General features: G+C 54.5%; 1 protein-coding gene across 2 annotated transcripts; it reads right to left on the bottom strand.

Moving 5' to 3' along the window:
• Positions 1-249: 249 nt before the first annotated feature.
• On the bottom strand, positions 250-15,349 carry LSR (lipolysis stimulated lipoprotein receptor). Of its 2 annotated transcripts, XM_006065303.4 has the most exons (10): positions 14,961-15,349; positions 13,417-13,761; positions 7,738-7,857; positions 5,665-5,721; positions 4,971-5,117; positions 1,832-1,993; positions 1,608-1,667; positions 1,377-1,508; positions 462-1,093; positions 250-378 (listed from the first exon to the last, which is right to left on the bottom strand). In XM_006065303.4, the coding sequence occupies exons 1-10, from the start codon at positions 15,097-15,099 to the stop codon at positions 343-345; spliced, it is 1,830 nt and encodes a 609-aa protein (XP_006065365.1). In that variant the 5' UTR covers positions 15,100-15,349; the 3' UTR covers positions 250-342. The 2 variants fall into 2 exon arrangements, with proteins under 2 accessions (XP_006065365.1, XP_006065366.1); XM_006065304.4 differs by lacking the exon at positions 5,665-5,721 and having other exon boundaries at positions 14,961-15,347.
• Between the last annotated feature and the right edge of the window lie 275 nt (positions 15,350-15,624).

The raw sequence follows: 15,624 nt of genomic DNA, 5'->3' as shown, positions 1-15,624 counted from the left end.
GGATACCCCGGGCGCATGCGCACGTCTGGGCGGGGCCGGAGCGCGCACGCAGGGCGGGGCGGAGCTAGCGTGGGGCACGTACTCCGGGCGGTGGAGAGTCGGAGAAGGCAGAGCCGGTCCTCTCCTCCTGGCTCAGGACACAGGTCCCATGAGAGAACTGGACATGCGGCCTTTTGCAGACACACACAGCAGCTGTCCGGGCTCCCCACCTCGCGCGGCAAAACAAATGCTTTCCTCCAGACTCAAGACTTGTGATCAGAAGTTTTATTAGTTTTACGAGATCATCAATGATCCCTCCAATTAAAAAAAAAAAGTACAAAAACTACATACAAAATGTTGAGATCAGACGACTAAACTTTCCCGACTCAGGGCCAAGTTCTGCAAAGGAAAAAGAAAGACGGATGTGAGCCAGGGAGGACTGGAGAAGAGTCCAGGAAGGCTTTTAGGGCCTTATCACTCACCTTCTTAAGCCTCCGCTCCCGTGAAGCCTGGGAGTCAGTCTCAGAGTAAGGGGGAGGCGCTGGAGGGTAGTAGGCCTCTTCTTCCTCTTCCTCCCTGTAAGGCCTCCTCTCCGCTGGCCCCTTTTTCCTCAAGGCCTCTTCTAGTAGCCGCCCGTCATAGGGGGGGTCCCTGGATCTGGAGCCATCATCCCGAGGGTCCCGGGAGCGCTGGTAGCGGGCCCGAGGGTCAGCATGAGGTTGGTCCCTAGACCTGAAGTCATCGTAGTGGGGATCCCGGGAGTGTGGAAAGTGCCTGGAGTCGTCTTGGTCTTGGTCATAGAGGTCATCGCGGCTGCGACTTCGCGGCGGTGCATAGGCCCGGCCTCTCCTCCCACTGCTTGGGGGAGATCTCCTCCCTGATTCAGCAGAACCCGGCCGGGTAAAGTCATCCAGAGCATCCACAGAGCGGGCTCGGGGCCGCCCCGCACCTCGGCTGTTCCCTGGCCGCTCCAGGGGGGCCTCTTGCTCCCACCGCCTGGAACTCCGGGGGGAGTGGTGACCCCATTCCTCATCCCTGATGGGGGTGAGGCCAGGGCCCCGTGAAGGCCGGGATCTCCAGTCGTCTTCGTGGAGAGAGGTGACTTCACTCATGGCTGTAGGGAAGGAAGGTGTCTCTTACTGGTGGGAGGCGGTCAGGACCTAATGTCAGGAGCCCGGGGGCCCAGTAGTGTCATTCATTTGGCTCATACATTCTCAAGGGAGCCCCAGGCTTCTCACCTATTTAGTGATGATCTGCAGGGTTCTGTACACTTCACTGTGGCCATGGTAGGGAATGAGGGATTGTGTTCAGGATGTGGAGCAAGCGTCCCTGGGCAGTTATCAGGGAGACCTGCTTCCCCCAGCCCCCTCAAGAATCCCTCAGATCCTAAGGCTTACCTCGTTCTACACGGCCATTGGGGGGCCCGGGTCGAGAAGGGTCGAAGTTGGCCAGCTCCTTCTCCATGTAGTATAGGACCCGCATGGAGTCGTCCTGCTGGTTGGCCTGAATCCTGTAGCCACTGCGGATCTCTAGGGACAGGAGTTGGAGGTGATCAGTTCCAGAGGTTGGATGCTGACCACCCCACCTCCCCTATAGGCATGTTCAACTTCGTAAGGATTGGTTCTCACCAGAGGTCACGCTGCTGTCTGTGTCACGAAGCAGGGGTACCCGGGAGCTGTGGCCGCCAACTGGGGGAGACTGGCTGTCAGGAGCAAAACCCTGCATTCCCAGCCCCCTGCCTTCTGCCCCCAATTCCCTCTTCCAACTCCAGACCCCTTAATAGCCAAATGCCCAGCCTCCCTGCATCCCTCCACATCCCACCAGCTACTCCTGGCTGTCCCCAGGGCCTCACCTGAGCTATTCCTGTCGAAGTCTCCAGAGTACCCATTGTAGAGAGGGCCCATGGGGATCATGGCTGGCGGGGGCGGGGTCTTGGCAGGGGAGAGGTGGGCGTAGGTGCTGGGGGCGTAAATGCTTGGGACGCCAGAAGTGGCAGCTTTGCCTGCAGCATATACTGGGGAGAACACACACAGCATGAGAAGAGCCCCAGGGCCACAGGTCTTCTCCCCAGTCCCCTGTTGAAGAGCTTCCCTGGGTGCTTGGTTGGTTGCTATAGGGTCCCTGAGGTCAGAGGACATGAGCTGCATTGAGTCCACACCTCCTGAGCCATTCTCACAAGAGTTTTAGGATGGGAGGGTGTACGCCGGCGGCCCCAATCAGGGATGCCAGTTTGTTTGACAGTACAGTGGTTTCCCAGCATCTGACAAGGTTTTATGTCAAACTCTGCTGCCAACTTATAGGACACGGCCACCCTGGACCTGCGTTCTTACAGAGCGACAGGGACAGAGGTATCTTGTAGATAAACACCAATGTGTTGGACCCACAAGCCAGAAATAAGTGTTCCCTTTGACATCCGAGCCCTTGCGCTAGAAAAATGGATCATCTGGGGGCAGGGATCCCATGCCTGCTCCCCTTTCATGCCTGCTGGGTCCTCCCTGCAGGGTCTTCCAGACCCCGAGGTGATGGGAAGCCGTCTTGGGAACCTCAGCATTCACTTCCTCAGCCAACCAGCAAAGCACCTCCTCTAGTGTTTCCACCTTGGGGGCCGCACCCATCCCGCCCCCGCCCGGTTCTAGGCTTGACAGCTCAAGGGCACATCCTCCCCAGCACCCTCCTCCCCGGGCAAGAGCTGGGGTCTGGTGGCTGCTCTGAGGCAGAGTCACGGGCCTAGGCAAGTTGCTTCCGTCCCGGAACTCCAAAGATGATGTAACGCTCTGTGTAGGCCAAGCCCCACTGGGAAAATGGAGTGGGGCATCGGGCTTAGAAAGCTCCCTTCACCCCAATTCAGCTGGGCAGCAGAAGGCTCAGTGCTTACCCCACCACACCGAAGAAGCCCCTCAGCAGTTGGCGGATGTGCTGTTTTATAATTAGCTCTGGGAGTTGCTGCTCTAGGACGGCTCAGGAGGGCTGTGGCTGTGGCAGAAATAACAGGGCCTCTGGCGGGGAGTTAATGGGATCTCAGTTTGGGGGAGCAGGGTCTCAGGATGGAGGAAATTGGGCCCTGGGACTGGCATTCACAGTCCTGGTCTCTGCCTTAATTAGCGCGGTTAACTGCAAACTTGTTTGCACCCCTGGGGGGAATCCCACCCCACCTGTGAAATGGACTAACACCCACTCCCGCAAGTAATAAGCAAGATGCCCACAACTAAAAATGTTGAGAGGGAGGAGATGGCCAGTGCGGGCCTCCAGAGAGCAGTGGATTTGATTTCTCCAGGCAGCGATGAAACAGGTTGCCCACTGCTGAGTTCAGTCAGTGACCAGAAAATTAGCCAGCATGGTCTGAGCTGTGCCCCGTGCTGGGCCCTGACACACAGCATTTCCCTTAATGCTCATGACACCCCATGATGGCAGGACCCTGCAGAGGAGGAAACCAGCTGCTCACCTGAGGTCACATGGTGTGAGTGGTGGGGGCTCTAGTTTGCATCCTGGCCCTCGGTCATTACCGATGCTGACAGCAGCAATGTCTGGCAGCTGTGGGCGTGGAACGCTCTGTGTAGGCCAAGCCCCACTCTAAATGCGGGACACACCAGTTCACCGGATCCTGACTCATGCTGTACAGCGGGCTCTGCTGTGGCCCCATTTTACAGAGGAGGAAACTGAGGTTGAGAGGGCAAGTCCTTCAGTGGACTTCCCAACAGGTAAAGAGGTCCAGCCAGGCCTCAAACCTCCACCTGCCCAAGCTTGCGATGACTGCCTATGATTTTAACCTGGACTGTGTTAATTACACTGGAGTCATGGCGCATGGAAACCTTAAATATCAGGATGCTAACACACATCCATCTGAGCCACCTGGGTAATTCTTTCTACCACGTGTTCACTCTTGGCCTAGAAATAAGCAGGTGCCATGAGAGAGGGCAGGGCTGTACCTCTGTTGGTTTCCCAGTCTAGGTGCTCCTAACATATAAAGTTATTTCTTTCTAGCCTCCAGGGTCATCTGTCTGTCAACCAAAGATATGCTAAACTTGACAATGACAAAGGAAAAGTGAGGCACCCTCACTGAGAACTAGTAGAGAAGTATGTTTTCACAGCCTACTTTCAGTATAAGGAACAAGAGAGCAGGTATGTCTGGGTCTAGAACTTCCATGTCAGAGTTGATAGAAACTTCCCAGTAACTGAGTACAGAGGTGCTCTTGGGAAGGTAACCAGGGAACTGGCAGCACTGACGTCCCCAAGGGGGGAAGTGGGGCAGCAGGAGGGAGGCGGCTCTCTCTTCCTTTCCCGCCTCTCCTGTTTGCTTTTTCCCCCTCTACCTCGGGTCCCATGTCTAATCCCAGACCCTCTCTGATGTGCTCAGTTCAATTCAGTTCAGTCGCTCAGTTGTGTCTGACTCTTTGCGACCCCATGAACCGCAGCACGCCAGGCCTCCCTGTCCATCACCAACTTCCGGAGTCCACCCAAACCCATGTCCATCGAGTTGGTGATGCCATCCAACCATCTCATCCTCTGTCATCCCCTTCTTCTCCTGCCCTCAATCTGATGCGCTGGATGGTCCTTACACAGCATCCGTGGAAAAATCCAGCATCCTTATGTGGCTGTGGGTTGTTAAAAGGTGCTTAAATTTGGTGGGGCTGTAAACCTCACTTGGTTTCTGACCTTTTTCACTTCAGATTTTGTTTTTAAAAGGACTTTTACTTCCTGGTGAACAATGTTTTGTACTATTTGAAATTTTTTTTTTACCTTGTGCATAAATTATACCTTCAAAAGGAAAGACTTGAAATAAATGAAAAGTAAAAAAATAAGTGAAGAGTTGAAGTATGTAAATGATAATGTAAAAGAGCAGGTCCTCCTTGGCCCACTTGTCCCCAAACTACTCCCCTCATGACCTCCAGAGTGACACTGTCCCAGGAGGCAGGCAGACGGGCGCCTCCTCCCCTTGGACCCAGGACAGACGCCGAGTGGGAGTGGACGTGCGGCGGGTGAGGGGTACTCACGGGCCTCGGGGCAGCAGCACTTTTCCGGGCAGCAGGGGCACCTGACGTAGCAGCAGCAGGTATGGGGGCAGCACTGACACCAGCAGATGCCCAACAGGAGGACGACGAGGAAGGCCGCCAAGCAGACAACGACCACAAACAGCCAGTCTGCAGGGACACAAGAACTGGCCCTGAGCCAGGAGGCCTGGGAGGGAATAGGGATGTGGGCACTGGGGGCGGGGTGGCGGGGGAGGGGGTAAGGGCAGCGCATGTCTGTAAAGCCCATCGGGGAAGCTGCAACCCCAGCCCTTGTTGGAGTCTCCAAGCCAGGGGCTGGGGTGCAGCGCAGAGGGATGCCCGCTCCACTACAAGCCAGGTCCGCCCCAAGGTTAGGGAACCCACCCTGGGCTCATCTGGACAAGGCAGTAAACAAGAGCAGACCTAGCCAGAAGAAGATGGGCTGTAGCCTTGAGAGGGGACAGAGCCAGCTGCCCAGACCCCGAGCGCTAGAAGAGCACCACAGGCACCAGTCACGGGAGCCCTCTGTCTACACCCCAGGCCCCTCGCCAGCCAGCCCAACCCACAGCCCAGAGCCAGGCCGCTAGACGCCCGGAATCGGTGGGGTTATTAGTGGGGTCCGAGCAAACTGTGTTTAGAAAAGGGGGAGAATACTTAGAAGCAATAGGTGGTATGTAGGGGGACTCCACCCCCGTACCTTCCATGGGCCCCGCCTGAAAACCAGGTAAGAGCTCGGCCACCCCCGAGGTCCTGCCTGGAGGGACAAAAGAGAAACAGATTATGCTGACCAGGGCCAGCCCAGGCCATCCCTGCCCTGAAGCCCAGCTCCAGGCGCATTAGGGTGGAAGAGATGGGATAGGTGCCTAGGAGGGTCCTAGCATGCGGTTCCTGCCCTCCACACCCCCATCCCCTGTGGGTGCTGTCTTCGAGAAGGCTTGTGTCACATGATTCACTCACTCACTGTCCCCACAGAGGATTCTGTTGCCCAGAAGGGTGCCAGGACACATCCCATGAGCTCAGGAGGTGGGACCTCAGTTTGGGATTCCATCTCTTCCAGAAACACACGGTCCTACCATCCCACGTAAGAAGGACAGTCCTAGTTCATGAGGCTCAGGAAGACAGTACACTAGGGCCCAGGAAAATGTCTTAACTGTTTTGTAAAGGCTGAAGAAGAAAATGTAACAATACTGAATACATAGTAATGAATGGTCTTTGTAACAATCTAACTGTAAAAGAATTTTTGTTTTTAATCTGGAGGAAGAAGCCCTTGAAAGCAAAAGTGCCTACAGTCCAGGGGGCCTCCTCTGGTGGTCCAGTGGCTAAAACTCCATGCTCCTGCTCCCAGGGCAGGGGCCCTGGGTTCAGTCCCGGGTCAGGGAACTAGATTTCACATGCTACAACTAAGAGTTTGCAACTAAGAAAGACCCGTCGCAGCCAAATAAAAATAAATACAATTTTTAAAAGTGCCTTACAGCCCATAAAAGTCACAGTATGGCCCAGGTTCTCTGCCCACCAAGGTCCCCTGTGCAAGTTTCATGGCCCAGCTGGTGCCTCCTTTAGGTGCCACCCACCACTCGGTGCCGCACAAGTGCTGTATCTCCAGGGGTGTCCACACACCTGGCTGTACATCAGCACTCCATGCCGCCTGCCCCCAGGAAGGGGCGTCCAGCAGGTAAAACAGTGGTTCTCAAAGTGTGGTCCCATCCCGGAGGCCAAGCCATGTTCCAGATAACTAAGCCACTGCCCTTTTTACTCTCCTTCAGTAGAGATACAGCGGAGCTTTCCTGAGGCTCCATCACACGTGATGATGTCATTTGCTCTGATGGTAATGCTTGTGTGCCAGTTTCAATTTCTAACATGTCAAGCAACTGTAAATGTAACCCACAAAAACTTAAACAAACCTTCTTTGAAATCCTCAGTAACCTGAGTGTAACTGGCTCCTGAGACTAAATTTTGAGACATGCTGATATAGACTGCATTTTACGGAAGAACACGCACGAGTTCTGTGGGCCGTGGGTGCATGCATTCTGTCATCCAGACATGAACTCTTGTCACGTGATCTGAGCACCCTGGGGCGTGGTCCCCCATCGTGTGCTCGTTCACACGTGGGTCACCTTGCATCATGCGTGTGATGATGGCAATGTGTGGCCCAACAGCATGTCACATATAGCACGTGCCACATGGGACTATATGTGTCGACCGAGAACAGAGCATCTGGCTAACAGCAGCATCCCTTTCACACGTGGCTGGGGGCCTCACAGTGGGGCAGGGGCTGCTGGTGGGTATCCCAGCCCACTCCTGGGCATGTGGGGGGAGGGTTTGCTTGAGGGGAGCACTAACTATGCAAACCACACAGCACCATCCCAGCAGGGCAGAGGGACTACGGGGTGAGATGTAGCCTTGGTGGGAGGGGGAGTTGTGGGGTAAGGGTGAAGCAGCCTCTCGGTTACACACGCCATTACCCCTCCTGGCTCAATGCGCATCCACTCTGACCATTTCTGTGCTTAAGGACTGAGGCCAGGAAGGGGTAGAGGCCCCATTCCTCTCCACTCCTGGTTTGGCTCTGGCTTATTTGAAATGTTGCGGGGTGGGGGAGGGGGTCCCTGTCTGGGGTGGAGGATACAGATAAGCCCAAGTGACTGGTGGTGCTGTGGGGGGAGAGCGAAGCAGGCAACAGAGCACAGAGAGAGAGCAGGAGGGCAGAGGGCGGACACACAGGAGTATCAGGAGAGGCCCATCCCCAACCCCGTCCCTCAGGGCCCAGACTCACCCAGGACGATGAGCTCTGCATAGGCCTCGTTGTTCCCCTGGAGGTCCTGGGCTGAGACCACAGAGCAGTAGTACACACCGCTGTCCCCCCAAGCTGTCTGGTCGAAGGTCAGGTCAGCATCTGTGGCAGGGGGTAGACGGGTGAGGGCCAAGCAGGTGAGGGGCGCCTGGGGGGAAGGGGGCGGGGGGATTCAATCCCTCATCCTGAGGGCCTGACACCTCTCAGGCTCTGTTCTAAACCCTTCACATGGGGAACTTCAAGCAGTCTGTGAGGTGGGACTGTTATCTTTCCTGTCTTGGAGAAAAGAGCAGTCTGCTGAAATTACTAATGAGCTGTATAGCTGTGGGGAAAACGGGGGTGGTGGGCCGGGATGGTCTGACTCCAGTCAGCTTACGGCCTCCACACCCCCCCCATGGCCCCTCCCCTCCCCTCCCCATCCCACCTCTCAGAACAAAAGTCAGCCCCCTGACACGACCCGCCATGGAGCTTAGGGCAGACCTAGGGACTGGGGCCTGGGTAAGGAGGCAAAGATAAACAGGTCAGATTCCAGGAAGCAGGAGACTTCCACACCCAGCAGAAGGCGGGGGTGTGAGGGAGAGACTTAGACCAGTTCCCTCCTCCATCCAGCTATCAGTCCCCACATTCCAGATCAAGGCCCAGGGCTAGGGACGCTCCTGTGACACAGCCCCAGGCAAGGAGCCTGTTAATTACAGCAATAATGAAAGTCTTTCCGAATCATCCGGTTTCCTCTCTACTCCTCAGGCCCTAATTAGTTAAATCCCTCAGCCATTCTGCGGGGTGGGCCCGCTGGGCAACTCCACCTTGGGCCTGTGGCACACAGGAGGTAGTAACCACAGGAAACGGCCAGAGACATCCTCACAGAGCATCCTCACAGCCTTTCTCCCCAGCTGCTCTGGCTCCCGGGGACCTACCCAGCACCTGCCCCACGGACCTCCAGCCCTTCCCCAGGACGGCTCAGAGGGCAGCCACTGTGTGTGCCACACTCTTCAGTACCCGGGCATCAGTCAGTTGCCAAAGGAATGAAACAACCAGAGCCTTCTTCCTTCTTTGGAAAGAAGACCTCACATCCATAGTAAAACCTCCTTTCAGTGCCTATCTACACCGTTCCAAGGGCTTCCCGGGTGGCTTAGCAATCAAGAATCCGCCTGCCAGTGCAGGAGATATAGGTTCGATCCCTGCGTCAGGTGGATCCCCTGGCAAAGGAAATGGCAACCCACTCCAGATTTCTTGCCTGGGACATCCCATGGACAGAGGAGCCTGGTGGGTTACAGTCCATGGGGTGGCAAAAGGGTTAGACACAACTTAGTGGCTGAACAACAACGACAGCACAACATTCCAACGCCTTACCCTGGCCCACAAGGCCTTTGGAGCCATCTGACCACTGGTTACCACACCAGCCTCATCCACACCGTCCTCCTCTACTCGCCAGATCCCAGACACGCCGGCCTGCTCATTGTCCCCCACCACGTGCTGGGCTCACCCTGCTTTGGCATGCACTCCAGCTGTTCCTCTGGCCTGGCTCTGTGTTCTCAGACCCTCCCAGGGCTGGTTCCACCCCCCTGACACAGCTCCCCTGCCCTACTGCCAAATTCTATCAGCCTGCTTAGGGGCTGATTGGCCGTGAGCCCACCCCCAGGGTAAGGTGGGCTCCAGGTGAGCAGAACCTGGAGTCCCAAGGCCGTGGTCAGTATCAGGAAAACGAACCCCTTTCCTCCTCACACTGACTTTCCTCAGTGTTCTAGACACGTGGCTGTCCTCAATTAGGCACATGATACAGTCATTCAGTATCTGACGCATTGAATGCATCTGATGTTTCAGGCAGTATCTGAGGTACTGCCATACTAGAGAGCAACAGTTCTCAAAAGTGTGCTCCGTGAAGCCTGGGGTTCCCCAGACGTTTTCACAGAGGGTCCCTGAGGTCAAAGTTATTTTTACCATAATAGTAAGATATTTGCCCTTTTCACTTAAATCTCATGAGTGTAGTGTGGAGTTTTCCACAAGTTACAGGCATGTGTTATCACAATATACTGAATGCAGAAGCTGCTTTGAGAATCCAGCTTCTATGCAGCCAGACTGTAAGGAGATGTGCAAAAATATAAAAGCAACACCATACATTTTCATTAAAGTTTTTTTGTTTTGGGAAATATAGTTATTTTTTTCATAAAAGTATGTTATGGAGACTATAGTTTACTAGGGCTTCCCAGGTGGCGCAAGTGGTAAAGAACCCACCTGCCAATGCAGGAGACAGAAGAGATATGAGTCCCATCCTTGAGTCAGGAAGATCCCCTGCAGGAGGGCATGGCAACCCATTCCAGTATTGCCTGGAGAATCCCATAGACAGAGGAGTCTGGCGGGCTACAGTCCATAGGGTTGCAAAGAGTTGGACACTTAGCATAGCATGTGAAGCGGCTTAGCACAGCACGCATACTTTATTATCATCATTAAAAAAATGTTTTTTAACTTTTCTCAATTTTCTAGTTGTAAAAACAAAGTTCTTTGAGGACCTCAGTAAGCGTGTAAAGTGACCCTAAGACCCACATGTTTGAGAACCACTGCTCTAGAGGACAGCTAGGAATCCCCACCCAGACAGGGCTCACGCTCCTAACTGGAAAGAGAGACAAATAAAAAATTTAAACATATTGCGCTTCAGATGGTGACAAGCAGTACCGAACTCAGACAGGAAGTGCCTCTGTCGTGGAGGTGGTGACTGAGTTTAAAGTGACGGGAAGGCAGGGTGACCTTGGGCACTGACATTCTCCTTTATGGTCAAGCATCCAGCCCCCAGTTATTGATTTTTTACTATGTGTTAGGTACCTTTGTATATATTCTTTCATGGAATCATCCTAAAACTCTAACCTACATTCTCCCAAATCCTCTGAATTCTCTATAACGCCCTCCCAGCCCATCATTTTTTCCACTTGTATCTTTGAATCAGACTCCGAACGCACCTCTCTAAAACCAGAACCCTAGACCAGGGCCCTGCCCAAAGCTGGAGTGGGGCCTGAAGGCAGCCCCTGCCCACTCCAAGAGCTCCTAGGCCAGGAGCTGATATCTGGTCCTGTGGGCCAGATCTGGGCCTCAATGCGTTTTGTTTGGCCTATATGATGTTTTCAAAACTCACAAAAAACATGGCTTTCAGGCTTCTTTTGATCCTTTCTAAGGCCTGAGTTCACCTCCTTCCTCCCGGCCGCACCCTGTTCCCAGTCTGGGTCTGGTCCTGACATCACCTGGGCTGGGCACTGCTCTAATTGTTTTAGATACAGGGAGAAAATGCCAGGTCTCCAGCTGGGCACAGGAGCTGGGCTTCCCTCCACCTCCCTGGGCCTCTGGTTCCTCATCTGCACAACGCAGAGGCGGCCCTCGTGATCTCAGAGGGCTCTCAGGTCCAGCGCTACCAAGTTGGGGTGCACATGGTTCCCAAGCAGCCTGAAGAGGTAGAAATAGGGCCCCGATCTAGGTGCCCCATCACCCAAAGCGGGGAACAACGGAAGTGGAAGCGGAACCACCCAAGCTGAGGCACACCACTCTGGCTTGCCCAGGACGACTTTCACTTTTAAAACCTGGGTGGCTGGTGACCCTAGGAACAGCAGAGGCAACTCTGCTTTTCTCCATCCTCAAAGCTGAAATGGAGGAAGCTCCCGTGGCTACTGGGCTTCCTGAAGGGACATACACACAATGGATGTTTATAAATCACAGCCTGTATCAAACCCGGACCCAGGGCCTGTGGGCCTCTGGAGCAGGAAGAATCTGCCCCAGATGGGAGCCCGAAGGTCACTCCAATGATGGACTCAGCAAAGGGGACACGATTCCAGCCAGCCTTCAAGGGCACTCTCAGTACGGGAGTTGTCCTGACAGTGCTGGCCGGTCATACCTGATCCAGGCTGGAGAAGCCCCTGGATTATGGGGTAGGGACTTATAGAGGCTGAACCCCAGCCAAAAGTCTTTTATCCACATGAACAGCTGCCCAAGGAAATTCAAGGCCAGCAGGGCTAGTCCCTCCCCGAAGCAAGACTGAGAGGCTGGGTCCCTGCCCATGATCCAGACAGAGAGGGAAGGGGTGTGCTCTGAGGCCTGGTTTCCTGGGGTCTACAAAGGGATGCCCCCTTCCCTCCTCTGCCCCCATGCCCATGATTAAAATACTCATCCTTTATCCCTTGCCCACTGCTGCCCATCACCCTCCTCTCAGCCCACTGGATTCTTTAGGGCCCAGTCCCAGTTCCTCTTCAAATTATATTCACAGCAGTCTTGAATCATGATCACCTATCACCCAGGTGGGGTTTCTTTGTAGCACTCGGCAGCACCCTCTGAAATCCTCTTACTCTTTTGCTGCTTATTTGTTGCCTATTTCATCCCACGAAAGTATCGCCTCCTTGAGAGCAGGGATCACCTGTCCTGATCACCTCTCTAGCTCCAGCAACTACCATAGCTTCTGGCGCTTAGATGATGCCCAATAAATGCCAAGTGAATGGATCAATGAATGAACAACTTCCCCATCCCTAACCTGGTCCCAAGAGGCACCTCTTATGAGCAGGGAGCATGACGGTGAAGGACAAGGGCTAGGTTCAAATCTCAGTGCCAGACCTTTACTATGTGTGCACCAAGATGAACTATTCGATTTCTCTGTGACTCAGTTGTCCTGAGTGTAAAATGGGCATAAAGCACCTGGCAAGATGTAGGCTTTCTCCATTAATATCCCTCACTCCTTCGGTTCACTCCTGTCACCTCCTCCAGGTGGGTTCTTTGCTGACCTTCCTGGGTAAGCAGAGGGGTTACTAGCTTGGAGACTAGGCCCCAAAGGGCTGACTTATAATCCCACTAGCTATGTAACCCTGTGCAAGTCACTTTAACTCTCTGGGTCTTTGTAAAGTGACAGTAACAGAAGCTACTTACTCCATTATTATCATCTAAGTGAGCTAATTCACATCAACCTGGATTAGAGCCTGGCACACAGGAGGCCTTTTATAGGTTATTAGTTATATGCATGCATGTGTGCTAAGTCGCGTCCTGCTCTTTGTGACCTATGGACTGTAGCCCACCAGGCTCCTCTGTCCATAAGATTCTCCAGGAAATACTGGAATGGGTTGCCATGCCCTCCTCCAGGGGATCTTCCCGAGCCAGGGATCGAACCCATGTCTGCTGTAGCTCCTGCATTGCAGGTGGATTCTTTACCACTGAGCCACCAGGAAAGCCCCTGTTACTTATATAAATTTTACTTATTGTTGCTGATATTACAAGTATTATTACAGAACCCCTGCCTCTCTCTCCATTACCCACTTTTCTTTACCTTTAAGCACTTGAAAGTATGTGTTTATTATTGTTGTTTAGTTGCTAAGTCGTGTCTGACTCTTTTGTGGCACCATGAACCATAGCCTGTCAGGCTTGTGTTTGCCTTATTTGTCTGTCTCACTGGAATTCAAGCTCCAGGAGGGAAGGCATTTGACAATTTTGTTTACTGCTGTATTTCCAGGGCCTCAAGTGGTGCCTGGTATACGTTAGGTGCTTGATAAATCTTTGCTGTTAGAGAAAGGGATGGATGGATGGGTAGAAGGAAGAATTCATCCCTTGGCCAGTGCTTTCAGACACCTATGCTGATGAACTTCTAAGAGGGAGCCAACACCAAAACTCAAGCCCACCCCGTCCAATCCCCTGCCCACATACTTCCTGTGATGGTGATCCTTCGGCCCTGATAGTAGTCTCCCAGGGTCACGGCATTGCCCTGCTTGGTGGCCACAACCCTGACGGTGCGTGCGCTGTCCTGGCACTCCACGTAGGGGTTGTAGCCTGGGTTACCAGCCGCCAGCTGGGCGTTGAGCTGGTTATCAACACTGGCAGGAGAGAAGGCATCAGCGATGCGGTCCCGGCAGAAAGACTTGTACTTCCAGATCACGATGGGCGCCGTGGGGGTCGTGGTCAACTGATAGGTGCAGGGCAGGGTCACGGGTTGGAATAGGATCACCACGTGGTAGGGGTCTGACACAGTCACCTGGATGGCGCTGGTGGGGGCTGAGGACAAGAAGACAGTCAGCAGAGGGACCGCTATGAGCGCAAGGAAGTACTTCAGTGGGAAGAAGCCACATTACTTGTCACATCACTGACATTTACAAGTGTACGGTTTTAGAGAGTGCCTGGCACACATTGTTCCTTAATCCTCAAGGCAGCTCTGATAATCATGCCCATTGAAGAGACCCAGGGGGTTGAAGTGGCCACTGCAAGGTCACACAGCCAGATTCCTTGGAACATCCTGTCCATTCATCTAACCAAAGTACAGTCTCTGCAGAGTGCAGCTTCCAGTCCCCTCTTCCCTTGGCCACCCTCTCATGGAAAGGGTCTGTGGCCTGCACAGACAAGTTCAAATGGCCCCCCCCAAAGCCCACAGTGCTCGAGGCCCCCTTTCAAAAACAACCAAGTGTTCCAAGTTACTCCGGGTTTTGTGAATTTTGGGGGGGGGGGGGGCGGGGCGGAGGGGAGGGTGATTTTGGAGTTGTTTGGATTGCTTCACCATATAGTAGCTAAACTCCCAGTTATGTCACCACCAGCCTTTCACCTTGCCCTACCCAAAGCCATCTCAAATGAATATGCCAAAACTGCTTGCTGAAAGATAAAGTCCCCCTGAAACCCCCTGCCCAAACAAACATCAGATCCAGCAGAAGATGGTTTCCAAGTTAGGTCATAAGTCCGTTTCACCAGACTCTTACGCAGATATTCTTACGACATGACTGGGTTAGGGGGTGGGGAATTTTCAATACCGCACCCACCCGACGCCTGGGCGCTGCTTCTTGATCTCACCCCCTAGGAATCGTCCGATCCAGCCCTCAGGTGCCTTCTCCCTGTTACCCCAAGACTCAGAAATCTCGACCTGCTACCGAGTCCTCATCCCCGCCTTTGTCAGTGATCGGGTGGTCCTTCACCCCCACCCCACAAACAGTCCCATTCTCCCTGCGGCTCCCGGGTTCGCTGTCCCGGGAGTTTCACTTCCTGTTATCTCTGAACAAGGGCGGAGGAGCGCTCTCAGGCACTAACAGAGAATTCTTCTCCCTCTGGCACACAGGGATCTCCGGAGACCTTGGGGATCAGGAGGTCTTAGTCTCTGCGCTCCCCCTCCCCCAGTTCTCCTGCCTCCCGGGTGCTGTGGAACTCCAGGCATCGCCCTTCTATAGTGCCCTCCCGGCGTCCTGCAGCACCAGGGACCCCGCGCTCCGTACCTGTGCACAAGGAGCTCAGAAAAAGCCACACGAAGACCACCGCTCCCCAGCTCAGGGTACCCGGGCAGGACTCCAGTCCACTGGAGAACAGGCGGGCCAAAGGCGCCATCGCGGCCGTCTGGGCGCGTCGCGCCCGCATGTCCCCTCCCAGGTACCGGGAGGGTAGGGGGCGCGGCCCCCACCAAGACTGGGAGGGGTGCCTGCTCCTCCCCTTCCCGCTTCCGCTCCTTGTCTCTATTCCAAGCCCACTCTACCCTATTCTAGGATTTTTAACTAGAGGAAACATAGTTGATGAAGAGCACGCGTCCAGCTTGCAGGGAGAAACTTGCTTGTCCCACTGTGGCTCTGCGAGCCACTCCACCCCCCGTGGGTCCGGGGAATGGATCGGCCCAGGTACACAGGGTGAGAGCAGAGGGCAGGGCTAGGGGGTGGGCGACGGGGTGGGGCTCCTCCACCTCCCTCCCCGGAAGTGGGCTGACCCAGGTGCGCGCCGGCCCAGAGGGTTGGAACCAAGTGACCAGCCCGCCGGGAGGGCGGTTGAAGACCAGGGATCGCGGTCCGGCCCTCTCCTGCTTCGGTCATGCCGAACAGAGTGTGAATCACGAGAACAGAGACTCAACGGCGTTGATTCACCTGTTGAGAGAGGCGGGGCGCGCCGCGCACC

Source organism: Bubalus bubalis, chromosome 18, assembly GCF_019923935.1.
Source record: "Bubalus bubalis isolate 160015118507 breed Murrah chromosome 18, NDDB_SH_1, whole genome shotgun sequence".
Classification (NCBI taxonomy): Eukaryota; Metazoa; Chordata; class Mammalia; order Artiodactyla; family Bovidae; genus Bubalus; species Bubalus bubalis.
The sequence above is the reverse complement of the archived record's forward strand: the minus strand, read 5'-3'. Positions and strand labels throughout refer to the sequence as shown.